The sequence below is a fragment of the Apus apus genome, chromosome 3, assembly GCF_020740795.1.
Source record: "Apus apus isolate bApuApu2 chromosome 3, bApuApu2.pri.cur, whole genome shotgun sequence".
Taxonomy (NCBI): Eukaryota; Metazoa; Chordata; class Aves; order Apodiformes; family Apodidae; genus Apus; species Apus apus.
The window spans coordinates 11,127,618-11,155,595 of NC_067284.1; the positions used below are offsets into that span (position 1 = coordinate 11,127,618).

Consider the following 27,978-nt stretch of genomic DNA (forward strand, 5'->3'; position numbering starts at 1 on the left):
TGACCACACAGCAGTAGTACAACATGCCTAGCCACCTGTCTCTCCAGAGACACACAGACAGCCTTCACAGAAAATTCCCCCGTCAGGGGATTCTTAGTCAAGTAAAAACAAAATAAGCTCAAGTAATTTCCTGTTTCTTTCAAAGGATAGGGTTGGAGCCAGTAACCTCTCAAGACAGGAAAAAGCTGGGGAAAGGCAAATCCTGACAACTTCCCTTCTGCTTTCCACAGAGGACTAGTGCTCATTTCTGTTTCCAGAAGGGAAGGCTGGACTTGAGGTGGATGGGTCTCCAGCCATTCCATCTGCCTGTTGAATTGAACTATTTTTTAACTCTATTTTAATCTGACTGCAGATTTCCATGTTCCCCCATGGATGGCTTTCTGCATATGGTGTTTTTATCTGGACATAAAACCAAATAAAGCGGTTTCTGTCTATTCCTTGAACTTTTTCATTTTCAGGAGACTGGACACATCAAACCAAGGCTATGTTTTAAATGCCTGAATTAATTTGTCAAATGCAAGGCACAAAAAACACAGAGTTGGCTGTCTTTCATAAGAGCCGTCTATCCTTGTCACTTTTGCCTGGTTTAAATAAGCAATAGCCATTAAGGATAAATAATACTTGTGCCATTGTCCATGGAAGTGAAGAATTAAGAGGTATCCAGGATATATGTAGGCATTGGGGCATTCTTCAAATAAACTTGTTCACGTTTACAAAGTCATCACAGCATTCAGAAAGCAGAGTTTGCGACAGAAACCTTTAAATCAAGAATTCCTTTTCTTCTTTCCCTTTCTCCAGTGTCTTTTGGAGGACTGAGAACACCCAGTAAGAGCTACCTCAGGCTTGGTTTAGTTTCCCTTCCTTTTCAAAGTTGAGCCTAATCCTTCTCTTACAGGATTTGTTTCACTTTTATGCATGAACTTCCCAATTGGAAACCTCCATTGAGAGGACATAGGCAGGTAAATTGTTAAAGGCAAGCATTTGATCACATTCTGGCCACTGTCTTCAGCAGATGGTGCACAGCTGACTTGACCCTAGTGGGAGCTGCTGTCAGGTCTGCTGTGCTAGACCTCCTCCAAGCAGCTCTGTAGGGCGGACAAGCACTGCACACTGTAAGCTGCTCTTCACAGTTAGCTCAGAGGGTTTTGAGTAAATCCCAGCCTCGGGGCCTAGGCTGTTTGCTTCATCTGCTCTTGGACTCTCAGCTTAGTTCTCAGATACTGTTTTACTCTGAATTGTTTGTTGATGTTACAGTCTGGTTTTGAAACTGGTTTTCTGAAGAGGAATTACATAGCTAAAGGAGAATGAAAATTCATTGTCATTTCTTGTGTGCTTTCTACTTCTTGGTTGAATGGTAAGGTGGTAGTAAAGACCTCTCTAAACATTTTCTTTCAGGAGTGGATGCTTTACTCTTAATTACACTTTTCTTATCCCAAATTGCTCTGATTGCAGGTAGAGGAAAAGAAAGGATCAAGTGTCATGAGTTCATGTAATGTCAGGTGTTCTTTAGAGAATTCAAAGGTGTTGTTGCTGTTCTAAAGAGCACAAGAAATCAACATCATTAAAACTGATCAAATTTCTTTCTGCCTTATATTAAAATTTCTTAAAGCTAAAATTTTAATGAGGCCTATTTATAACTTATTGTCTATGCTTTTTTTTTAAGGGAAGGGAGAAAGTTGTTCAGTCTGTTGGATGAGTGTGTCTTTACAGGAATTAATGAATGCCTGTTTCTAATTTGTCCTGTTAGAAAAAAAGATTACACCATCATTGTCTTTGGAAAGCTTTTGGACCAGTGTGTGTGTGCCATTTTTGGTACCATGCCAAGCACTCTGCTGAGACTCTAGTAGTGATCGAAGGCACAGAAAGATTTTGAGGTTTGCAGATAAATCCTGCTCATATGGCTAAAACTCTGTAAAATCTCCACAGTGAGCTGCTGGAGAGCAGATGGAGAGCTGGCCTCTGTATTGCCTGCTCTCTGTGCCCATCTCTGCTCGGGTAACACAGCTTCTGTCCTGCTGCCTTCGAACACGAGGCACCAAATGTGGAAAGGACTTGAACTCTGCTCATTCTTCAGGATAGCAGCCACCCTGGGCACGCTGGCATTTCCTCACCCTTTTTGTGCATGTAGTATCAGTACATGAATGCTCTTGCTCAATCCTGTCAGCTGTGTATAGTTCTATTCTGGGGAAGGTGAGAGCAGTGCTGGAAATTGCATAGCTCCAAAAGGTATCAGCTTTACTCCTTTTACCCCCCAGAGTAAGTCCTTGCCTTAGCTGGATGGTAGGCAGCATCATTTTATATAAAAATGGAGAACGATGAGAAATGCTGTGGCTGCCCATTGAGTGAATGTATTTGTCATTTGTTGTTTCTGTAGCTGATGAGGTCTCTGCACTTCACCAGTGCTCTGTTTTGCCAAGGTATTTAAAGGTCCTTGAGAAGCCTTTATGACAAATGAAGTAACCTTGGCAAGCTCCCACGTTACACCATGCCCTGCCCAGCATTCCTGCAGTTCTTGCCATTTTCTGCCCCTTACAACATGGCTGTGGCTTTGGACAGCAAGCGCGTTTCACATTTCCCAAACAAATTATGTCTAAGATGTCTTCATCTGCCAGGGTTTATACTGTGTTCTGTGGATTTGCACAGGGGCGAGGGGTTGTTGCTCTGTATGACTGTGCACTGTTTTGTGGCTCTGTTTTATTTCCTCTTTCATCCTCCTCCCCCTCTTTCTTCTACCTGAAATGTTAAATTAAATCCAACATAGTGATATGTTTAGACAGGGGCAGCACTTGGCTATGCCAGTTCCCCAGTGGCTTTAAACTGCTGGCTGCAATACTGCAAACAAATTCAGACCCTGGCTTGGCCAGCAGTTCCCCCCAGCTATCTGTGTTCACTCCCCAGGCTTTATTTTACCTACACTATTGGAGACTGCAGAGTCACAGCCTGTGTCTCATTGTTATGCACGGATGGGAAATATTCCTGTACTTATTTGCATTCATTAGCTGTTGGTAGTTCCTCTGTTGAGGTCTCTAGCCTTGTTTTTACAGTGCTTTTGGCAGTGTTTCTGCACTTGGTGTGTGAATTTTTATGATCTGTTGCATGTTATTCGTGCAATTTCCTGCCCTGTAATGGTATCAGTTTTCCAGACACAGAGGAATACAAACGAAAACCCAGGAGCCTGCATTAGCATAAAATGTCCCAGTTCTGTCAGTTTGATTAATTTGTCTCTTTGTCTCCACTCTATATGATAAGTGCTATTAATGGTTGCAACACTTCATATGTCAAAGTCTTTCTTCCTAATGACTTGAAAATGTGGTTTATTTCCCCCTTTTTTGTATTATTTTTCTCATTTCGCATTCCACTCAAGTATAGATTTATGCCATGCTCTTTCATTATCTTACTGGTTGCAGCACTGGAGTGATTACATATGGTGTAGGGTATGAGCAAAGATGCGATCCCAGGGGCAGCAGCTGCTGATGCAAGCTGAAAATAGATCCAGCGTATGCTCAGCACTTTTCCCAGAGGTCTTTTATTTATTAGGAACAGTCTTGATACAAGACAGCTTGGACCTTCATTTAGTAAGATGACTTTTTGCCTTTCAAGAACAGTGCAGTGACTTTGCTCTATTTACTGACTGCTGTGTAATTTTTTTACTGGCTCCTATCGAAGCAGTGACTTTACCTAACATAAATTGTAATATAATCCTGATTTATAATGAAGTCAAGAAGTGACAGGCTCCATTTGAAGTAATGGAACTTGACAGATCTAAGGTTTAAATTAAATAAACCTATTTGCAATACAGCATTTGTACATGGTACACTGATTTAAAATGAACTTCAGTTCTTCTTCAATGAATCCTTTACCATTCTCTGCTTTGCCTTCCATAGGGGCTTTTGGGGGAACAAAATTAATTTGGAAAGAGCATGTTTGTCTTTGTAAATTTGTGTGAAACAATGCATTGCTTGCTTTCCCTTAGCAAATAAGTTCTCATCAATTGTTTCACAGAACTCTTTAATTAAAGAGGAAAAACTAATGTAGATGAGTTACTCAGGGCAAGCCACGTCTAACCTGCTTCAGTGGCCCGAAGAGGCCAACTGCTGAGGATGAGGAGGGGGAGGATGCTGGAGGGAAAAGTGAGAGGAAGGCTGTGCTTGACTCTTTCCCTCGCAGGAGCAGAGGTCCCTCCTAGCAATTATTTGTATGGAGAGGGAAAATCGGCTCCTCTGAGCTGTCCTTCCCCACACAGCTGGCACAGGGAGGCATGCGAGGACGACATTCCCTTCAGTCTCAGCACCCTGTATTTCTTCCTCTGTCACTGCCATGCCAGTGTGGGCAACGAGAACCCTGGGGAGGGGGCTGTGAATGCAAAACGAAAGGTGGTCCTGCCGTGGCCAGCTGCTCGGAGCTGGCAGTAAGCACAGAAAAGAGGGGGGCAGGTGGAACAAAAGGCTTTGTAGACAAGGAAAAGGGACTGGGCGGGGAGCCTGATGTGCTGGAGAAATGATGGATGAGAACACAGATAGAAACACTAAAGGTACAGCACAAGATTTCTCAGGCCTAGATTGAGGGAAGCTATTCTAGAAGATGCTCCCTTCCCTTTTCTCTCACTCAGCATTGCATTTTTGCCTTCCTTTCTGGTTGTATGTAGTTGCTGCTGCCCCTTTCTGTCATACTGCTAATTTTTCTGGCTGGGATGCAGCCCGTCCTCCAGGAGCCTGACAGACACTCTCAGCCTGGGCCAGCCTTGCACGCTCAGGCACAAACAGCCCTGCTCTTCACCCCGCCATCACCCCAAGTCATGAACTTCCCCCCCAACTCCTGACAGAGAATATGTTGGTTTTGCATGACTTGCTTTGGGGCAGTGTCAGCTGCCCTTGACACTGGGGGCTGGCGCCAGCAGACATGCAGCATGGCCTGTGCCAGTTCCCCACTGGCAGCCTGCCCTTGGCCTTTGCTTCTGTCTCTCCATTGCCTGTTGTCCTGGCAGGGAAGAGCTGAACAAAGTTGAGGCTTTACTTGGCATTTTAACTAATCCTCAGCACCTGGCTGAAAAGAGGGTGACCTCTTCCAAATCATGGCTGTGAGAATAAGCCACCTGAGCTGGAGCTCCAGCATCATGTCTGCCCTGCAGTGAGTGGTTTTAGACCCAGGTAGCTTATTTCTCTCCATTTTAATGAGCTCCACCAATGAACAGATGATGATGTCAAATGGTCAACTTCTGACTGCCAAGAAGTGTGTTGCTCAGGTGCAGGGGCTGGAGCCCAGCCCAGGGACATGGGGTGAGAAGCTCCTGCTCCTGTCTCAAGTTCTCCAGGCAATTAAGAACTTCTTTTGCCGGTGCTTTCAGGGGAGTAAATAACTTCTGTTAATTAGAAACCAAGCCCAGGTTTACCACTGCTGTCAAGAAAGGGCAAGACTCATGAGTATCATTGGGGAATGTGAGGAAAAGCAAGTTCACAAAGCCGAAGCAGTGCAGGCCAGCACAGGAGGCAAAGACTGGGAGGATCCACATGGCAAACATGGCATTGACATTGTTTGGACCCTTGCTCCACATCTAGGGAGAAAAAGTAACAAGGCCCAAGAATAAAAGTCCATCAGGAGGTTGTAGAATTGCTGCTGGTAGCTTGCACACTGCCCCATCTCACTTCTCCAACAGACATGTGCTTGGCTATGGGTACAGCTTTCTGTTCACTTGGAATTAATGGGATTATATACAGTGGGAAAGGAGGCAGAGTACAGTGAATTCTGCAAACAGAGAGCTTCAGCCTGTGCTAGTTGATCTTTAGAAAAATAAATAAAATATCAATAACCAATTCCAAGATGATTCAGTATACAAATAAACTGGTTTTCATTACTCACGGCACACATAAACGTGCATTTGTGACTAAGGCAGCAGAATAACACTTCACTGTTCATTATTTTATCAGACAGTGATAATTGTGGTTAATATTTTCTTAGTAGTGTCTCTGAGAGTTTATTTATACTGTTAATAATCTGAGCAGCTGTAATGATGCTGGCTGCCAGAGCTGTAGCCTTTTAGAAGCACTCTAGTGTGGAAATGATACCACGGTAATAGAAAGCCAAGGAGAAAACGATCTTTTTGGAGCAGATGGGGCTAATTCACTCCTTTTCACACACATTCACATTCTCTTGTCTCTTTCTCTGACTAGCATACGTGGGCACACGTGAGCATTTGTAGACACACACAAACACAAATAGCTGCAAAGTCCCAACTTCCACCCTCCCAGGGCAGGGAAGTCACATGTCAAGCTGGAAATGCCAGAATTTTTCTATGTGGAAAGTATTTCTAGGGATTCTAGGGTAGGTGGCATTCTCTACCCCATGCTTTCTGGGTAGACCTTAAAAATCTTGTTTATGAAGTAGAAGGGGGCAAGTGAATTCCCTGGGGACAGATCAAAGCCAGGCAGGCACAGGATTGTGGCTGTGCTGGGATACCACTGCCAATCCTTCTCTCCTTCCCTGTCTTCAACCACTTTGCTGCAGAGCACTCCTGCTGAGCCTGCACTCCTTTAGGGACTAAAAGAGCCATTTACCTTTAGTCGCAGCAGACATGAAATCTCAGCAAGAAGGCAAATACCTCCAGTGTTTTTCTGGGGGCATTAGCAGAGCCTAGCTAACCTTTTGGGCCACTGCGGGAGGAGCTCACTGCTCCTTGCAGAAGACAGGAGAGAACCAAATTTGCCAGCTCAGCAGTAGCTGGTTCTCCTTACAAACCCACTTTGCTGAGCTGAGCGGACGTCATTGATGAAATGTGAACGCCAAGCAGTGGAACAAAAGCCACCCTAATCCTCAGATCTGTTAGTAGCCATGCAAGAATAGAAACAAGGTGAACACAGAGAAGTCGTGTCTAAATACAGAAATTAAAAGGCAAGGCAGGGTAGGAGGGGAAGGAAAACTGGAACAATTGCAGCATTTGGCAGCTTTTGTTTTAAAAATACGATGCCTGCAGGAAGCCAGGATATTTATATGGAGTTTCAGCCTGCCGGTTAATACTTGTAATTGCCTGGATACCTCATGAGGCGCAGCAGTAAAGCTTTTGACGTTCATTTCCTTCCACAGCCCAGCAAAAGTATCGCTGAATTTTACAGGTTATGGTATTTGCTGAACTACACTTTTTGCTACCCCAGTGTAAGGATGACAGTGATTTTGTATGCTGTGCCATGCTGGTTTGTGGTCACAGGCAGCACTGGAAGCGCTGACATCGTCAGCCCCATGGAAACCATGGCAGAGCATCCATGAGCTGCACTGGATGTTGTCTGGGCCTGTCTCCTGAGCCGCCTTTTTCTCCAGCTCCTTTGTCTTCTGATTCAGTTCTGTTCCTCAGAGTGCAGCCTTGTGTTTTCCTTAATCATATCTAGCAGAGCCTGTTTCTTACTCTCCTACACTATGCAAAGTATAATAGTAGGGATTGTAGTGAGATGCCTTGCTGTGAAGCATTCCTTGTTTTTATAAAGTAATTACAGTGTATTTAATGCACTGTGTATTCAATACAAAGTATTATGTAGGTTATTCACATAAATAAATTCTGCTGTGCTTGGGAAAGGGGAGTCTGTGTAATTTTCGTGTCTTTGTAATTTTTCTGTATTGTTATGTTTGCTTGTGTATTAATTGCAGCTTTGGAAACTCTGAACCATTGCTCTAAGTACCCAGAAAATTAGCAAATGTGTCTTCCTTTCCTGCCTGTTTTGATATTTCCTAATGTAACTTGGCAGCTTCTGGAGTTTCTCTGTTCATTCTAGAAGTTCTTAAACTGCTTTTTGTTTTCCCTTTTTCTCCCTGCTTTGACTGATGATATGCACCTAAACAGATCTTTCACAGACTCTTCTCTCACAATTTATATTCTGGGAAAGCTTTCCCACTCCTTCCTTCACCCTCCTCACCACTCAACACTTTTTTTTTTTTTTTTTTTTTCTCTTGATCTGGAGGTCAGTTTAGTTTTGCTTTTGCAAAAATATGGGATGGATTTTAATTTTAAATTACAGTTCCACTCTAATTCTGATGATACTCTTGGGTTAAAATCTGTTAATTTCTGCTTGTTTCTTTCCTGCTGGTTTCAGCCTGGCTTGGACAGGCACACATGGAGAGCAGGCAGCATTTCTGCTGAGCCACCCTCCTGTGTCCTCCTTTGTTACTGTATTCCAGGTTCCTAAGGTGCAAGTTGCATTGGAAAAACAAATGTATTGCAAACTGCCAGGTATCACAGTTGTATTTCCAGTTGCTTTTATCTTCCAGCTCATGCCTGAGTGTTTAAACTGCTAATCAGTGCCACTGGTTTTAATGTGGTTTTTGTTGATTCAGTTATATCGTAGCCAAGTGGTTCCTTCAGAGAGAGGGTTATTTGAAACATCCTGGACTCTAATTTTCTTTCCAACACCTCCACTTCCCAGAGTCTGACTTGAGCAGCCTAGAGGTTTTCCTCCAAGCTTTTTCACCTATGCTTGCCTGCAGGTACTCTCTTGACCTTAGTTTTGTATTGTCTGTGTTCTCCAGTTACACCCTGGACAGCCTTTAACATTGACAACATACCCCAAACCACATAATGAGTTAGGAAAAATTTGACTTCTACTGCTGTAGTTCATTAAGGTGTTTTCTCCCAAACAGTGGCACTTCAGCCGTCATTCCTCCAGCTTGATGCATAGTATTTCAGGCAGTATTCTTTTCATGCTTTCATAAATTAGTGTTTGTTTTCAATACAAGTTACCAAATAAGGTTTTAAAATTAGGGCTTTGACAGGCATCACATGGCAGGTTTGCTTGCAGGGGTGTAAGAAGTTCCCCCTTCCAGCCCAAGAACTGTTTTTGCTGAAGGTGTTGCTCCACAGTGGGGTGGCAGAGGGAGGTGCTCCACCTCTGTGCAGACCTGCCTTCCTTGGATGCCGAGCTTCTCATGCTGGGCTGTGGCCTGGAGAAGCATCCGAGCAGGCACATGTCCCTTTACACTCCAAAAGTTGCTGCCCAACCGGGTGTGACAGGGGATGTCTGACAGAGACAGATGATTGGAGTCAATGTGATCCAGATGGTGCAACCCAGCTATGAAAAAGCACTGGATCTTCCAGTTCTATAGCCTTTTGGTTTTGCAAGCATATTCAGCTATGTTTGGCAAAGATGTCTCCTCTTTCCTTCACTGCAATGTGTCAGCAGCAAAGTATTGAGGCTTATGCCTGGTGATTTCTACCTTCCTTCTCAAGAAACAGTGTATTTTCTTAAAGTTGTGGGAAATTCAACAAATTAATTTCCCCTTAAAATTTTCGAGGATGTGAAGGGTGCTGAAAATCCCAGAGCTACTGTCAGGATTTCCAAAAGTCTTCATTCTGATTTGAAAACAATCTCACTTTCCAAAGAACAAAAGAACTTCAGTTGGACTTCAGTAACTCCAAGATGAAGTAAAGCTTGAAGTTGTGGATTGAAATAAGCCTTTCACATGGATCAGAGATTATTTTTGTTTTTATTACTCTGAATATATTTTTTTTTTATCTCTTAGGCATCTTCTGATTCTGTCTCCCCTTTTGTTTCATCTGACATTATTGGCTGCTGGCTTGGGGGCCAGAATTTTTAAGAACCCTTCAAAGATGGGATCATTACTGCAATGAATTTGATTGGGAAAACCCCCAAGTGTGTGGGTGCCTTAACTCTCCACCTGTAAGTCAAATGCTGGCATAACCAATAACGTGGGCATCCATCCACCAGCTGTTTACACCATCTTTGCACTTGGCAATCAATTCCAAGGCACTTGCCCCACCGTCAGCACTGACGCGCTTCTCACGGGGCGACGGACGCAGTCTGCAGCTGCTGCTTCTCATCCTTGAGGCGAGTCTAGTGTGAGTGACCTCTCCTTCCTTCCAGTCTCGCCTCCTGTGGTCATACCTACCACCCAGGGGCTTCATGATGCTCTGCAGACACTGTAGAATCTTGGTCTCTTCCTCCCTTTCAAGTGGGGAGGGAGGAGACCCTTTGAAATGCTGCCCCTGAACATGCTTGTAACGCTGGAGAGGGGAAAAAGAGAAGTCATCTGGTTTCCTCGTTCAAGTTGTAAATATTCTCACATAAGCTGTCAGGGCTTCTAGTGTAATTTTGTCATCTTTAAATTTGTCCAGTTTAAATTTGTTCAAAGGGGAGGAGGGCACTTGTGCTTTTTTTTTTTTCTTTTTTTCTTAAAGCCCAAAATTGGAAGTTGGACAAGCACTTCCAATGTGGCATCTTTTGCGGAGGTACCATTGAAGGGAGTTAAGCAATTCCTTGAAGGCTCTCAGCCTGACACCTCAAGAGGCTGTTGTGAAGGATGCATTGGAAAGATATCAGGATGCCCCTTCACCCAGCCTTGGTGTGGCTTTGCACGTGGCAAGTAAATCAGTTCTCAAAGAAGTGAGCTGTGTATCTGGGTTCTCCCTTCCCCCGGTGTTCATTGGTGTCTGTTGCAGTGGCAGTGTGGTGGCCTCCCACCCCGGCAATGTAGTGTGATGTGATGCAATAGGATGTGATGCCAGACTGTCACCTGGACTTTGGGTCACTCTTCTACCCAAATCAGTGTGCGTTACCTGAAACTGGGGCCAGCAGGATATCTGCTGAATTCAAAAAGTGGTTTTAGAGTGAAAACAAAGGCTACTCTTTGTCAGTCTTCTCCATCAGCAACTTGTACATTCCTCTCTTGTTTAAATGCCCAGATAATACAAACACCTGCATCTGTTGCTTCTCACCCAAGTTGAATTTTAAAGGGGGATTACTCATTTTAGGAGCTCCATGGCTTTGTGAGCAGATAGGGGAAACACATCTGTAAGCTGTTGGTGAGAGAACGTTTAGAGACTGGTAAATTAAAGGGGGGAAAAATGCATTGAAGTACTACTGTGGCACTAGTTTATGAATGTACTCTGCTGTTTATCATCTCTTCTTTTTTTGCCTCCTGTGGGTTCTTGCCCTGTGTAAAAGGATCACAATTTCAAAACAATTCCTGGCTCTGCTCAGGCTTTGTGCATGTATAGAGGGAAACAGGGATGTCTAGCACTGCTGGTTTTGCACATGCAACTGACCTGTTTGAGCCTGGTAATATATTTAAATCTTCCAGTGAGTTCTCCAAAACCAAGTAAGCTCCAGCTAGGAAAAACGGGATCTGCCAGGCTCCACCATCCCAAGTAAAAATAACTAAGTAAATAACCAGGAAGTCTCTTAACTCTTAATGGAATAACAGCTTTGGTGACTGATTTGGTTATCAGATTACACTCTGAAAATAACTTCTGCACTACACTTGCAATTGGCTGTAAAAGAAAATGAATACAGTGTGTGCTAATTTTAGCAAATAAGATTAGAGTTAATATTTAATCCCAGAGACCTTCTTCGGGCTGTGGAAAAAATAGCAGCAGTTAACTGTCACTAATCTTATCTCCTATTTCTAGCATGTGTTTGATTATATAAATTGTAGTGCTAGGAACATGCTGGCCAAGTGAGAACTTAGTAGTTTGTTTGCAACATCTTTGGGCTTATTAGGCAACTTCAGTGCTGACATGGATTTAAAAGGTGCCTTTACATTGAAATAGGAACACCAAAACATTAACAAGGTGGGTACCACAGTAGGCCTGCTACAAAACAGTATACAAATAATAGATTGATTTTGAATTCTACAATAAACAGCCATTTTTCTTCTATGTTTCTATCCAATTATTTTAAATTAATATTTACTTTGGGATTTGATATTCAGTATGCGAGGCTTGATTCAATTTTCCTTTCTTCCCCACGAAATGGCTAATAATTACATTGATGTTTGGAGATTAGAGATGAGGGATTTCTAACTGTTTTTAGGTGCCTGGTGATTAATTTAACCTGAAAATCAAAATACTAAAAATGTAATCCATAATCCTATAAGCAGTTGCATGCTTCACAGAAAACCCATCAGTACTCCTATTGAGTTCAACAAGACTACTCAAATACATAAAGACAATAAGCTGTGCCTGTGCTGCTCCTTCAGGACTTGATCTTCTCAGTGGTCTCAAAGCATAACAGTCTTAATTTACCCCCAATTCTGTGAGGTTAAGCAGATAATGGTCTGCAGATCTCAGTGTATCCCTGCAGGGAAGGAGGGGGCTCTGCCATCCCATGCCACCACCAATAAGCCTTCCAGAATGGCACTGGATGTTCTATGCAAATAGAAGGAAAAACTTTTTAATTGTGAGAGTGACAGAGCACTGGAACAGGCTGCCCAGAGAGGTTGTGGAGTCTCCTTTGCTGGAGACATTCAAAACCCACCTGGATGCATTCCTGTGTGATATACTCTAGGTGATCCTGCTCTGGCAGAGGGGTTGGACTAGATGATCTTTCAAGGTCCCTTCCAAACCCGACCACTCTGTGATTCTGTGTGATTCTGTGAATTCTCTGTTAGTTTATGAGTTGGGAAAAAATCCCTACATTTTTCATTCCTTCAGTTTCTTCTCACTGCAATCAGCAATAGCACCCCATAGCAAACTGGACAATTCTTCTCTGTTCTTGATGTTAGTGTGCATCAGATTACTGTAAACATTCTCTTGCTCCATTTTAGATATTGCCTTGCCAAGTTTTACATTCCTGCATGTCTACAGTGATCTTTCCGTGCCCTTAATCACTTTTCCCCTCTTTAAATTGAACTCAGATTTGCTGGCATTTTGCAGGGGTTGACCTTCTCCATTCCAGATGCAGTTTTTCATACAGATGCCATTTGGAGCAGGGTTACCAGACATCCATGTTTCCTTTGGAAACAACCTTTCCCCCCCACCAAGAGACACTGTCTGTGCAGAATTGGAGGGTTTTGTCTATTTGTCTGGGATTCTGAGACATCTGGAGGTCTGGGCAGCCAGCTAATGAGCATGCACTGATGAACTCCACAGTGCACAGTGATTCCAGCCCATCCACAGAACTGTCAGACCTCTGTGTGTGCTCTGAGGCCACATCCCGTGTGTTCAAAGCAACACAGAGGCCTCCATGGCATTCTTGATCAGTCATGGAGGAGACCCCAGACAGTGGGGGGCCAGAGAACGTTCACTCACAGTGCTCTATCTCTGTGGCACCTGTGGGTGTGCATACATGTGAAATACAATTTCTGCTCTAGAAGTCCCTTACAAAAATATGATGTTCCTGTCATGGAACTCAGCTAACCCTCCTCCTTATTTTAGAATGGTGCATGCCCAGTAGTAGAAAAGTGCTGTGCTAAAAACATTCTGTATTTCCATCTGTAATGCCACCTTCTTTACTAGCATTTCTCATTGCTGACTCTCATCTCAGCTTCTATTTCTCATATCTGACAGCGATCAATATTATTTTCCTTGAATTAGCCAGTTTTTCATTAATGATATAATACCAACCAAAGCAGAAGGGAAGGCAGAGAGTGTTACAGTGATAAAACTTTTTCTCCAGAAGGAAGAAGCATTGCCCGGAATGCATCAAGGAAGTATAATGAGAAGTGATAGTGGAAAATAAGGGAAGGAAGGTTTCCTCACAGGGAGGTTTTAAGTAGACTCTGGCAATTATCTCCTAAAGGAAGTAGTGGAAGTCTGGTCACTTAAAGCAATTAAAACTAACCAGAGCATCACAGTCCATGGGACTCTGTAAGGAGAAAAGCAGTGTCAGACAGAGCTAAAATAGCTTTTGCATGCTTATTTTCTGCAGGGCTGCTGTCTATATTTTGCTGGACACTTCAACATGGATGATGCTGATTAACAACTGTTTTGACAGTGATTATTAACATTGCATTATTTCCAGCCCATTCCTCAGCATTGTAAACTCATGAGAACATGGAGATACAAAAATCCCCTGGCTTGGCTAGCTCAATCTGAAAGACAAGTGACAGATGAGGGGCTGGAGAACTTACTTTCTGTCATCTTAGCAGTGATCAGGCTTGTTACCACCTCAGTGCTGAATTGGCATAGACCTGCACACCACGTGCTGAGGGTGGTGTACCTGTGGCAGCACAGCAGAGGCAGGAGCTGCAAATGGACTCCCAGTCCTTGATCTCTTGGATTGCTGTAGACAACTGCTGGGGACAGGAGCAAGACAAAATAAAGTGATTCATCCTTAGACTTGGCGGGGTGTTTGGCATGTTTTAAGTACACAAGAGAAGTCTTCTCCTGGCCTGCCTTGAAAGATAAGGGAAAGCAAGCCTCCAAGAAGCTGAAATCTTTGCTTTGTTTTGCTTTCCTTGTCTGTGTGGACATTGTTGTTTTGTATGTACATTTTGCCTTTTCTCTGCCTGATTTTCTTGTAGCCAGTCAATTCCATTTAAACAACAGAAATGGGTAGAAATTGGAGTAGGGCAAATAAATGATCAGAGAGAAGCAGGACTTGGCATATGAGCTTGGACAAGATGCCCAGTAGGGGTTCTCACAAATTGACCTGCCTACTTAAACATTAATTTACATGGAAAATAAGGTTTAAAAGCAAACAAATCTTAGACATATGGCATCTTAGTTGCAGCAGGGGGAAGAAGACAGAGATTGTTGCTGGCATGTGTTTTACCCATCCAGCAAAGGTCTCTCTCATGCATAAATAGACTGTTGTATCAGATAAATTATCTGTTTCCTTCTGCAAACACAGATCATCGTTGTTTCACTGTTTTCACTGGGATGGATCAGTCAGGTCAAATAATTTTAAAAGATGGTTCTTACCTCTTTCTACAGAAATGTGTGTGTGAAGGTAATACACGCAGCTTCAAAGCTTTTGCTTTCCCAGTGTGAGGTGCTCATAGCCACACTCCAGCACCTCAGTTCCAGCCTTCCTGCTAGAATGCATCAGGTGCAGGCAGTCCCAAAGCTGGTGGGGCTGAGGCAGGGGACCTGCCGTGGGAGCCAAATCAATATTTAGACAGCTTCAGGCACCAGAGATTGCACTGGCTTCCACACTTGGCAGCAAGCTTTGCATCCATTTGTTACCAAATTTATTGTTTGTGCAGTTTTAAGCATTGGCACTTGAGAGTTTTCTCCCTGAGGGCACTGATAAGCACCAGCTGCTTGAAAAGCAACTTTTCCCCTCTGGATCTGAAGATTGTGGGAGTTAGGAAAGTTGTGTCACTGGGTAAGATCTCGTAAGGAAGTCAAGGCAGATGTTTTCAGCATTTTCATCATCTTTCACTTGAGGCTTCTGCCCAGCATCACGGAGAGTCCACGATGCATTATCAGGCTCTGCTTCTGATACATCCAGCTCAGAACAGCTGTAACAGCTGTCTTGCTGTTTGTTACCACAGTGGTTTATTAGGAACAAAAACCTGACTCAGTGTGGGAGACAGCCCTGCCGTGGGGTGCTATGAGTCAGCCCAAGGCTCTGCAGTGTGCCTGCTCTGGGGCTGCGGACAGGCAGGTGAAACCCTGGTCCGGTGCAGAAAACGGTTTTATTTTGCTTTCCAGTCATTCCACCTAGTGGCCAAGTGACACAACTGCCCGGAGAGCTGGGTTTGTGCTCCAGAGTCCCCCTTCATCAAAAGGGACCCAAAACCCACAGGTGGTATTTATGGCTGCTCCTACAGACCTGCGCTGCTGCGGAGCTCACAAGATGTGTAGGAATATATAAGCCCCCACACTGAAGATCTTATCAAAGAGAAACATCAGCCTGCGTGTAGCTCATTAAGTTCTCGAGCAATTTTGTTAATCATGCTGCATAGATAAAATGCAGATAGGCCTTTAGTGAGCTGATAATCTAACAAATAGGCAGAAAGTGTAACACTGATCAAGCAGAGACCAGTTTTATAGCCAGCTGCAAATCTAGGCAATTCTCTACCAGAAGCGTATCGTAAAACAGGAATGTGCAAATGTGTAATATGTGCCTGAAAATGCAGTGTTTCTCAGAATAGCAGATATAGCAGTAATATTATGTATGGAAAAGCTATTGGCAGCAGTTTTAGAGGTGTTTTAAAATATTTTTCTCTCCGTCAAAGTTTGCACCCTTTGTCCTGTCCTCATAATCCAGCATCACAAGTGCAGTTCTATGAATAACAAAGGCTAGTTTCTGGAAGTCAGGATTTTCTGTAGAAATCTGTGAGCTCTGCTACTGGTCCTGAGGACGTGAAGGAAATTTGTAGGCTTTTCATTGGGATGAGCCAAACTATTCAGTCAGATTTATGCCAGTCATGAATAATCACAAATTCATGTTCTGATGTCTCACCAACCTCTTGAGCAGGTTCTTGCTTAGTGGCATTAGTTGAATTGGAAGGACAGGGAAAAGAATAACATTTTTCCAGTATCTTTGTTTTCTGCCCATTTGGGGGTGGGAAATGTAACAAAAGTTAGTGTCAGTGCATTTTTGGTCAAAAATAGACAATAACTATAGTTTACCATGTGGCTTAGCAAATTATTTGGTAGTTTTGTTTGATGATACCACTGTAAAATACGGGGGGGGGTGGGAGGGGGGGGTGGAGAAAGTGTTTACTTTTTAATATATGATATATGAGTGTAAATATCTAATGGTATGATAAGAAAAAAGGGTGAGTAGTGGTGCAAAACTCAGACCAGGAACACTTGGTTGGAGATCAGTCAGTTGTTACCCTTTCTACAAAGGAAATGGTGGAAAATTAAGTACTGAGGTGGGACTCAGAGCGATTTGTATCCCTTGAACTATGAATATGGATTTCTTTCTTGATAGCTGTACCTTAGACTCACCAAAATCAGAAGCAGTATGAGGAGAATAATCTCCATGGGATGGAGAAAAGAGCTGTGCAGTCAGTACTTACCTATTATTTATTTTTTTAGCAAAAAAATTGAGAAGAATAAAAGAAACCAGTTTGCTCTTGAAGGAGGCTGAAAGATATTTTCTGTTTGATTTTTCTATGGTATTAAATTTTTCCTTCCCAAAACAAATATTTTTTGTATTTAAGGGTTATCTTAAACTTGAAACCACTCTTCACCAGTGTTTCCATTGAGGCAAAAGAGTTAAATTTGAATCAATACTTTCAGGGTGGTGGGCTACATCCACCAAGATCCATCCAAGAATTAGCAGCATCCACACCAGCCTGGTTTTTTCAGTCTTTTATTACAATAGAAGCCTAGTCTATAGGTCTTCAAGCTACTTGGGAAGCCCAACGCTTGGCTCAACCTGTACAATGACATACAGGAGCAACATAAAGGCAGTAGTGCTAGTTACAGTACAAAGCTTCGTTGCTGATTTGATAGATGAGTAACTGGTACTGAGCAGTGTTTGTTTCTGTTGGGTTACCTGATGAAGGACTTGAGATGATAGCAAGAGCTGATGGTAATGCTGGCAATTTCTCTCTCTCTTTTTGCAGGTCACTGTCAGGGGATTTGGTCCATTGTTACAGTTTGCCTACACTGCTAAGCTGTTACTCAGCAGAGAAAACATCCAGGAGGTCATCCACTGCGCTGAGTTCCTGCGCATGCACAACCTGGAGGACTCCTGCTTCAGTTTCCTACAGACGCAGCTGCTGAACAACGAAGATGGCCTGTTCCTGTGCAAAAAAGATACCACCTGTCAGCGCATGCATGATGAGGAGAACTCGGATGGAGACGAGGAGGAGACAATGGAATCGGAGACGTCAAAAATATCTTGCCCAAGAGAGAGGATGCACCAAGAGCCCTTCAATTTTGAAACCACTGTTGCTGGTGCAGACAAAGGCGAAGGGATGCTGCCTGACTCTGACATGCTGAGAGATAGCAAGGACAATTTGGACAAAGATGCAGTGACACGGTACCCCAGATACAAGAAATACCAGCTTGCTTGTACCAAGAATGTCTACAACACATCACACATCAGTACCTCAGGTTTTGCAAGCACATTCAGTGAAGAGAGCTCTGGAAATGGCCTCAAATCAGGACTTGCTATGGGGCAGATAAAAAGTGAACCTCAGAATGAAGAGAACGATGAAGAAAGCATCACACTTTGCTTGTCTGGAGATGAACCTGACATCAGGGATAAAGAAGGGGATGTTGAAATGGACAGGAAACAGCCAAGCCCTACTTGTGTCGACAGGCCAAAAAGTGGGTCCTCTCCTTCTTGCTTGCGGTCTTTCTTCAACAGAACAAAAAGCATAGATTTAGTTGGCTTCCCCAGCACTTCCCAACAGCACTTTGGCAGGAGTCCAGCATGCCCTTTTGAAAAAGGGACAACTCAGGGTGACCACAAAACTGATTACGTCCCTTTCACAGGGAACTATGGACAGTCCCATGCCGTGCAGAAAGATGCTTCCAGCTTCACAGGGGGATCGCCACTCAGGGGGCCCGGCTTTGAAACTCTCTGTAAGCAAGAAGGGGAACTGGACAGGAGGAGTGTTATATTCTCTTCAAACACTTGTGACCAAGTAAACACTTCGGTGCATTCATATTCTGGTGTGAGCAGCTTGGACAAAGACCTCACTGAGACTGTGCCAAAGGGTCTGTGGGCTGGCAGTAGCCAGTCTCTCCCCAGCTCTCAGACCTATTCGCACAGCGGACTGACAGCTGATCACTTGCCGGGAAGGATGCGGCCAAACACCAGCTGTCCGGTGCCAATTAAAGTTTGCCCTCGCTCTCCTCCTTTGGAAACCAGAACCAGGACCTCCAGCTCGTGCTCTTCCTACTCGTACGCAGAGGATGGCAGCGGCGGCTCTCCCTGCAGTCTGCGTCTTTGCGAGCTCTCCTCTTCCCCTTGCTCCCAAGGCCCCCGATTCCTGGCACCCGAGCACCAGGAGCCCGGCGTGGTGGGGGATGGATTGTACAACCCAGCCCGAGCCCAGATTAAATGTGAGCCATCCTATGGAACAAACTCCAGCGATGAGTCTGGGTCATTCTCAGAAGCAGACAGTGAATCATGTCCTGTGCAAGACAGAGGGCATGAGGTAGGGATTTAAGATAAGTACATATATCGCAGTCATTGTGGCCCAATTAATTGCTCCTTGATTCTCTTGAATGACTTGGCATTTCCCCAGCACTTTCTTTGTTTATAGAGGCAAAGAGTAACTTTGGTTTATTCCCTCCTCAGCTGAGTGTGTGTGGTTGACTTCACATAAACAGGTCAGCCTGACTTCCGAGGTGTTTGGGGCTTATCACACTTTGGGTATGGGGCAATAGCAAACTGCAGAATGATGAGAGCACATTGATATGCTCAGGAGCCTGCTAGCAGTGTCCTGTCCTCCTCCCTCACCCGCAGCACAAAGCACCGTTCCTCATCCTTGGTTTGCCGAGGTGGTTCCCATGTACTTCAGGAGCCTCGAGCCATGGCTTCACTGACACTTGAGGGTCAGGCAACCAAGAGCTGCATATTGCTCACAGCTCAAGCAGAGGAGGCAGACAGAGTGGGAGGAGAAAGAGGAGTGAAATTACCTAAACAGTTGCATGCATATCTGGCCACCCTCTGTTGCAGGAGTGGTGTTCAAGTCGTCTTCCCTCTGTATGTGTGTGTGTGTGTCTCCCACATGCAGGTAATGGGTTTTGCATCCGTTAAGTGACAACTGAGATGATGTTTCCTGCTCGTGACCCCACTTTTATGGTGAGCTCTGGCAGCCAATGCATAAATGGTTGCAAAGAGAAGTTAACCTTTAATTTCCAGGACTATTAGGACAAAAGAAGAGGGACAAATTTCTCTGCAGCTCTCCCATGAGAGGGAGAAGAAGGAGGGCCTTCTTTAAAACTAGAATTGGGCCAGCTGGAGATGCTGCAGTGACAACTAGCTAACTGCAATTGAATTAACTGTGTAAAGTCAATAGTTTGAGGGAACACCTAAATAATGGAGATGCATGGTGGAGCCCAAAAACTGAAAAAATGACTGGGATGTTTTCATAGAGTTTCATTAGGAAACTGCATGACCCGGAGAGCATCTGGGTGAAATCACATCTGACTCCTCCAGTAATGCTGAAGTGCTCCACTGAGAGCATGTGCTTTAGTGTGGGGAGCAGTGAGTGCAAGTTTGGGATGTTCGCATGCTCTGAGCACCCAGGACAGAGCCGTGTGGGCTAGAGGTAAAAGGAGTGAACTTTCTTTTATCCCTCAATCTTTATTCCAGCTACATCCCAGGCTCTGGAAGATACCTCTCAGATAGATCACAGAATCACAGAATCTTAGCGGTTGGAAGGGACCTCGAAAGATCATCTAGTCCAACCCCCCTGCCAGAGCAGGATCACCTAGAGCACATCACACAGGAACATGTCCAGGCAGATTTTTAATGTCTCCAGTGAAGGAGACTCCACAACCTCTCTAGTAGCCTGTTCCAGTGCTCTGTCACTTTCACAGTAGAGAGGTTTTTTTCTGATGTTTACGTGGAATCTCCCATGTTCCAGCTGGCACCCATTGCCCCTTGTCCCATCACTGGACATCACTGAACAAAGCCTGGCTCCATCCTCCTGACACTCACCCTTAACATATTTGTAAACATTGATGAGGTTGCCCCTCAGTCTCCTCCAAACTAGAGACCCGGCTCCCTCAGCCTTTCCTCATAAGGGAGATGTTCCACTCCCTTAATCATTTTTGTGGCTCTGTGCTGGACTCTTTCAAGCAGTTCCCTGTCCTTATTGAACTGAGGGTGGACACAATATTCCAGATGCGGCCTCACCAAGGCAGAATAGAGGGGGAGGAGAACCTCCCTTGACCTACTAACCACACCCTTTCTAATGCACCCCAGGATGCCACTGGCCTTCTTGGCTACAAGGGCACATTGCTGGCTCATGGTCATCCTCCTGTCCACCAGGACTGCCAGATCCCTTTCTCCTACACTGCTCTCCAGCAGGTGTGGGTGTTCCTTTAGTTGGTTGCTTAGCTTTAAGAAAAGGCTGAAGAGCCTGGGTAACCTCTGATGTCCTAATCGCTGTCATGCTGTACCAGTGGTTCTTGTTTGTCCCTGAGTCCTGAGCTGGGGACAGTGCAGAAGGGTAAGGAGTCTCCTTGGGAGGTTGCCAGCAATACTGTGCATAGGACCTAATTCAGAAAGCCCTGCAGCAGAACTGCTCTGCTTAGCCATGCCAAGGTTACTTTTTGGAGCCTTGCCTTTGCAAGGGAGCGGGGAGTGGGGCTGAGGGGAGCATTGGATCTCCACCCACATGCACTGCTTGCTCAGCAAGGGCAATGCACAGCATGAGGCAGTGAAGAGGGCAGCAGATTAGCCTTTTGGGGCTTGATGACTAATTAGCTGTCATAATTGGCTAATTGTGTGGAGATGCTGCAGCAGAAACTAGCCTAGAAGAGTCAGATGAGAAGGTTATAGAGGACTGGTGGTTGCCCGAAAAAAGCATGTGAATGTGTGCAGGAGAGTGTGGATGAGAGGAGGAACATTCACAAGAGGAGTGAGTGGGTGGACTACAGGGGGCTGTCTTGGTGTGCACTGGCAGGCAGACGTGTCTGACTCTGGGGCAGAGAGCTACGAGGGGTTTGCTTCACTCCTGCTTTTGCTGCTGTTTCGTCCTGGGAAGATTTTCTGCACTGTGCTGAGCAAGTTTTCTCCCTGAAACTGCTGACAAAGCTCTTTTTCTTTTTTCTTTTTTTGTCTTTTCAAAGCATGTTCATTAAAACTGCCAGGCATTATAGATGTGGGGAGGAAATTAATGCTTCATGAGGTTGCACTACACTATCTTGAGCAAGCCAAGGGTAAATACATCACACCAGTGCTTCAGGACAGATTTTTTCTGAAAAATGAATTTGTAAAGGTTGTTGCCAGTACAAGAAAGGACACTGTGGCCTCATTATACAACGTTGTATTTGTACAGCAGACTTGGGGTGTATATCCTGCAATCCTGCAAGATCCACTGCTGTGGAAACCGCAGTGAAGGATATATTAAACCAGGCAGTAGAAAATGCCTAATGGCAGCAGGAAGTTTTTGTGTAAGTCACTTACAGCAGTTTAGCTGCTTTAAAAATCACAGAATAACCTTGTTTGGAAGAGACCTTCAACATCAACCCTTAACCTATAACACTGACAAGTCCTTAACTGAACTATATCCTTTATGGTCTGTATGACTCTTAAATATATGACTCTTACCTCCAGGAATGGTCACTCCACCACTGCCCTGGGCAGCCTGTTCCAATGGCTGATAATCCTTTTGGTGAAGAAATTCACTGACCGTCTCCTTCTGGATTGTAGGGGGGCATTCTGCTCCCAGTCCCTGTCTCCCAGTACAACTGATTGTATTACTAAAGACTGAGGCAAAGAAGGCATTAAGCACCTCAGCCTTTTCCTCATCCTTCCTTAATGTGTTTCCACCTGCATCTAGTAAGGGATGGAGGCTCTCCCTGGTTTTTATTTTGCTATTAATGTATTTCTAGAAACATTTCTTGGTATCTTTTATCTCAGAAGCCAGATTAATTTCTAGCTGGGCTTTGAAGCTTCTAATTTCCTCCCTGCATAGCCTCACAACATCTTTGCAATTGTCAGAAGCAGGAGAGATTCACAAGCGGTCTGAAATTGACTGTTTTCTGTCCCTCACTGCTCCTTAGCTGCATGGGAATCTTTCTCCATTCCCTAAAGCGTTGATTTTCCTTTGCTGTCCTGATGACTTCCCAGATGGGTCCCTTGCCCCCTGTCATATCAGATCGCACAGTGTTTGCTGGACTTCTCTTCAAAAAGCTCCTGATAAAATAGCTGAAGGGCAACACTCAGGCACTTGCCCCTCCCGAGAGTGGCCGCACAGGCTCTTCTGGTGTAGGTGGGCTTTTGTTTGGGTGGGATGGCCTGATGGAATAAGCCTGGTGGACTTTGACCCTCAGTTATCTCATGGGGCAGCTTGGTTCCCCTGGAATTTGTACCTTGTTGGTTTGGATCTGAGTCCTGGAGCACTGTCAGTGCCAGAATTAGTGTCAGAGAACATCATTTGCTGGTACATTGATTCGGTGAGAAGTAGGTGAAAGGTTTGTTCTTGCAGCTTTTTTGGGCAGTCTTCTTTCCTGCACATTTTGGGAGCACATACCCAAGTTGTGCCGTGATAGGGCTTGGTGTGAGTGCCACGTGGGTGAAGGTGACCCTGCCCTGTGACCAGCCTCTCTATCCCATACAGAGGTATGAGTGTCAGAGGAAGTGGCAGACCCCATAACACCACTGGTAAATTGTCTCCAAGATGGTTTTGCCTTTTGTTTTCCTTCCTGTTAAGGGAGCTACCCAGAATCTTCTGAGTTTTCCCACTCTTCAGGTTTCCTGGTAGAAGCAGCAAGTGCAAAGTGCAACAAAGCTGGTGAAGGTTCTAGAGAACAATGCATATGAGGAGAGGCTGAGGGAACTTGTTTTGTTTAGTCTGAAGAAAAGGAGGCTGAGGGGAGACCTCATTGCCCTCTACAACTACCTGGAAGGAGGTTGTAGGGAGGTGGGTGTTGGCCTCTTCTCTCAAATGAGTAACTATAGGACCAGAAGAAACAGCCTGAAGTTGTGGCAGGGGAGGTTTAGATTGGATATTAGGAAGAATTTCTGTACTGAAAGTGTGGTCAGACACTGGAACAGCCTGCCCAGGAGGTAGCTGAGTCACCATCCTTGGAGGTACTCAAGAAGCATGTAGATGTGGCACTTCAGGGCATGCTCTAGTGGCTGAGGTTGTGGGGGTTTTTTGTGGGTGGTTGTGTTGTGTGGTGTTTGTTTTGGTTTGGTTTGGGGTTTTTTTTGTTGATCGTTGGACTCAGTGATCTCAGAGGTCTTTTCCAATCATGACTTTTCTGTGATTTCTGTATCCCTGTGTAATGGAGTTGCAGGAACAGTGCCATTACTTGATCCACTGGGACTTTACAGAAATATTGAACAGTTTGTGTTGCTCTTTTCACCCAGCTACCTCAGGCCTCCACTGGTTGTTAAAAGTCAATTATTTTTATATAATACCAGAAAGAAGACTTATGCTTGATGCTTGGAGGCAGGTTCTGACAATCCTGCTTAAAATAGCAACAGAAAAACAATAAGCCATGAAATAATGAATTTTTGAAAAGGAAGTAGTCTGTCAATCTGTTAACCTACTTAGGAAAAGAAACTTCAGCACTACCTACTTTTCTTGATACTAATTTTCTTCAGCAAGTATCTATGTGTTTTTTCCTGCTAAAAAACTTGTAAAAAAGTTGTACTGCTAAACCAGTTAAAAAGAAATCTCAGCTCAGTCTAGCTTGATGAGTGAGTTTTCTTAGGAAAAGAGTAAACAAGGGTGGGAGGAGGTAAGAGGTGGAGTTTTCCAAGAACTATCACTGTCTGGAGAATTGCATTCAATCTGTCTTTCATTTGTATTTCAGAAGAATTTCCCGCCTGGGTTAGTGACTCGCTTTTCAAAGGAAATGTTCATAAAGGCAGAGCTAGTACAATTGGACCACTGAGGATATTATAGGCAAATAACCTCCAGTGAGAGTCCAAAACTCTCCATGTTAATTGACAGGCAGCCACCCTTTCTCTGTTTGTCTGCTGATGCTTAGCAAAGTCAGAGCCCCGTTAAAAGGGGTTAAGTCAAAGTTGCCCTACCAGAAATCCACTGGGTCTGTGCCAAGTTACTTCAGCAGAGTCTTCTTCACTGCTTTATGTTTCTGCTCAGTGAAGAGTGTTACACAGAAAGAAGGACAAACAAGAAAAGCACATGCTCAGTTGTTAACTTGCTTTTATATGTAGTTTCTCCCCAGTTTGGTGATAGGTCAGCCCAGCCTTCCTGATCTTACTAGGTTTATGAATTTCAAAATTGCAAAGTTACTCTCCACCTTCTCCTCTGGTGCATGTTCTCCTGATCAGGAGCCTTGATGTCATCAGCAGAGCACTGGAAAATGTGTTTGGCAACATTAGGTTAAATGAAGTCTTGTCAAAAATCAGTCTTACAAGATAAACTTCATAGCAGTTTTGTTTTCTGTCCTCTTCAGTAGAGGATTACTGAATTACAAACAGTGACAGTTTTCTCTTACAAGCTTGGAATTTCAGGATGGTCCTTTAAACACTGTATTAGTTCATTGCAGCCTGCAATCAATTCTGACATGCCCTGAGCTGAAGTCCTTGCTGTAGCTCTTAAAGGACTCTTTCCAGTTCCTGTATTTGTTCTACAAGAGCAAGTTTTTCAGAGAAATACTGCACTTTATTCTCCCTTGTTTCACTGCCTGACCCGCCCTTCTCAAACGCTCTTACGGCTTCTGTTGGGGTTTCTGTGCTATCCCTGTTTGCAGAAAAGCCTGTTAATGGGCAGGAGTATTGGATTGTCATGCCCTTTGTAGGGCTGGAAGCTGCAGATACTGCAAGCAGTGAACAGGACAAGGTCAGTGCAGCATTTTATGCACCAGTAGTGTGTGATCTGAATACAAGTCCAAGGCGTGGGCAAAGGGAAGAGAATTCTTTCCACATCTCCCGACTGTCGGGTCAAAGCCCGTTAGCCGTGGGACTAGCCCCTTCCCCCAGTTCTCTGGGGCAGGTGGCAAATCAAAAGGTTACCCAGGCTGCCTCCCCTAAGTGCACAGTAGTGCCCTCTCAGGCAGCATTTGCTGACCCTAACATCTCTCATGGCCCTCAGGAGGTGACGATGGAGTTGACCCAAGGCAACTTTGTGGTCAGCAATTGTTACTACAGATAGGACAGGCTGTTGACAGCGGGACCTGCTGATCAAGCCTATTTCAGACCTGGTTTGTTGACACAGTGGTGGTGGATCTTCACTGCCTGGGTTTGCCATTCTTCTCTCATAGTCCTGTGCCATCTTGGTGTGGTTGACACTGAAGAGAAGAGGTGGTTTGAAGGATTTCCCCATGCCAGTAGATAGCCAAGCTGAGGAAATGAGTGAGAGTGCGTCCTGCCTGTCCTCTCGCTTACACAAAGTGTGGTTCATTAGTTTTATGCTTCTTATGCCTCTCTCCAAGTGAAATTAAGTAGCTCCCTATCCTGTGAGACCACAGGCAGTGCCTGAAATAGTGTGTAGGTTATCAAGCCCCCAACACAAGTGAACACACCTCCATTCATATAATGGGATTAATTTCCTCCTGAGTTTGTGGAAAACAGACTTGCATGCTAGGGAGGATACTAGGAAAAACAGCACTAATGTGTTGAGTTCCTCCGTGTGAAGCAAATAACCCCTTTCTGCATCAAAAAAGCATTGATAAGAATGATTCAGCCCCTGTGCTAGATTGGTTGGGTGGGTCCTGAGACCTTTGCCTGAGGGCTGGTTGGTGTTAAATGCTAGAGGCTTTCAATAACTCTGACTTTCAATTTAAGGACATGTAAGGCAACAGTTTTATTTCTTACAATTCTGGAGCAACTGAATAAGTTTTTTAATTACTTGTAAAGGTCAAGCTGTTGCCTTGAGTTCCACCCACCAATGCCCAATACATAATGATTACTTTTTCTTATGGATAATATACAAATCCTTTCACTTACTGTGATGTAACTAAGCAAGGCTTGGGAAGTTCATTGTCTTTACTGGCACTTGGCAGTCCAGGGAAGATGATGTTGAATTTAGATAGATAGATAGATAGATAGATAGATAGATAGATAGATAGAAAGAAAGAAAGAAAGAAAGAAAGAAAGAAAGAAAGAAAGAAAGAAAGAAAGAAAGAAAGAAAGAAAGAAAGAAAGAAAGAAAGAAAGAAAGAAAGAAAGAAAGAAAGAAAGAAAGAAAGAAAGAAAGAAAGAAAGAAAGAGAAAGAAAGAAAGAAAGAGAAAGAAAGAAGAAAGAAAGAAAGAAAAGAAAGAAAGAAAGAAAGAAAGAAAGAAAGAAAGAAAGAAAGAAAGAAAGAAAGAAAGAAAGAAAGAAAGAAAGAAAGAAAGAAAGAAAGAAAGAAAGAAAGAAAGAAAGAAAGAAAGAAAGACCAAGCTCATGTTACTCATGAGATAAGGAAATTCCCAACACTTGACATATATATTTTAGTGTAAGTGAATATGGGGCCATGATCCTTTATTCCAAAGAAAAACAGCAGCAGTAGTGGAAAGCGAGATTTCTTCCTGTCATCAAAGGTCTTGGGGGGGGAGCTCTGGATACTGTATGTAAGCAGGACAGCAGTAGCTGGCATATGATCCAAGCTGGCACATGATCCAAGCTGGCACTAACTAGTGAAGCTTGAGGGAATTAATTGGTTATATATGGGCTTTTCATGTGCTGAGTCAATGGCTGTCCCTCTGTCCAGATCCCTGTTGTTACTTAGCCACTCAGAGCACTGACATTTACTCTGTAACCTTAATGCTAATGCAAGGGGGAAAAGGCTGCAAAAACATAAACAAGTGTTTTTTCACCAGGGTGGGTTGGCTGCCCTGCCCTCTCAGGGCATCAGCCAGAGTTGAGGGCAGTAGAGGCTGCAACGGTGGCAGAAAATGCCAGTTTATTTGTTGTATGTTGGCAACAGAGTTTCTGCCATTGGTGTAAAAATGCAGGGAAAAAATAATTGTGCCTTTAGGGAAGATTTTAGAGCCCTATGAGGTTAGCTGTGGCTGAAGTAACTCCTGGGAGGAGCAGGGATCCCACTTCCATTTCCAATTTGAAGTAGTCTGAACCAAGAAGTACACACTCATTTCCAGTGTAAAATTCATAGTTACTAAAAAGAAAGGTTTACAAGAAAACATACTTGCTGGGTTTTTCTTACACATCTTAGAAAAGATTGACTATCCTTTTTCAGACACGTCACATAAGGTGTCTCTCAGATGGTGTAGGATGCAGCATCTTTTCTGTGTCTCATCTCTGCTCCTTCTGCAGCCAGGAGGCAGGAGAAGCCATGCAGGATGCATTGCCATCCAAAGGCCTCTCTGTCCTTCGTGCCAGCAGCAGGAACCTGGACACTAGCTAGTCCCAACCCGTCATTTCACATGGCTCCCAGTGGGTCAGGTGAATCCCACCCATGACACAGCCATCGGCCCTTGCAAGTTGACTTACCTCTCTGTTGTGATAAATACCAGCACCATGAGCCTCTCACTGCAACAATACCCTGGTGCAGTTATTCACTGTGTCTGTGCCAAAGGCTTAGTGCATATTTTTTTCAGTTGACAGTTAATTGCAGAGAGGGAGACAGGCAATAAAAATGCTGTGGATGGTGAAGGAAATGAGTCTGACTCATTTCCACTCTCCCTTTCACATTTTTAATCCTGCGCAGTGCTGCCTGTGACAGGAGTGGGATTATACTGGGTTTACTGA

General features: G+C 44.2%; 1 protein-coding gene across 3 annotated transcripts in view; it reads left to right on the top strand.

Annotated features, from left to right (window-relative positions):
* BACH2 (BTB domain and CNC homolog 2) overlaps positions 1-27,978 on the top strand; it is a 185,980-nt gene that overhangs the window by 147,657 nt on the left and 10,345 nt on the right. For all 3 annotated transcript variants that reach the window (XM_051616290.1, XM_051616291.1, XM_051616292.1), the window contains exon 6: positions 17,245-18,789. In XM_051616290.1, the coding sequence (XP_051472250.1) occupies positions 17,245-18,789 (1,545 nt within the window). The remainder of the gene's footprint in view (positions 1-17,244; positions 18,790-27,978) is intronic.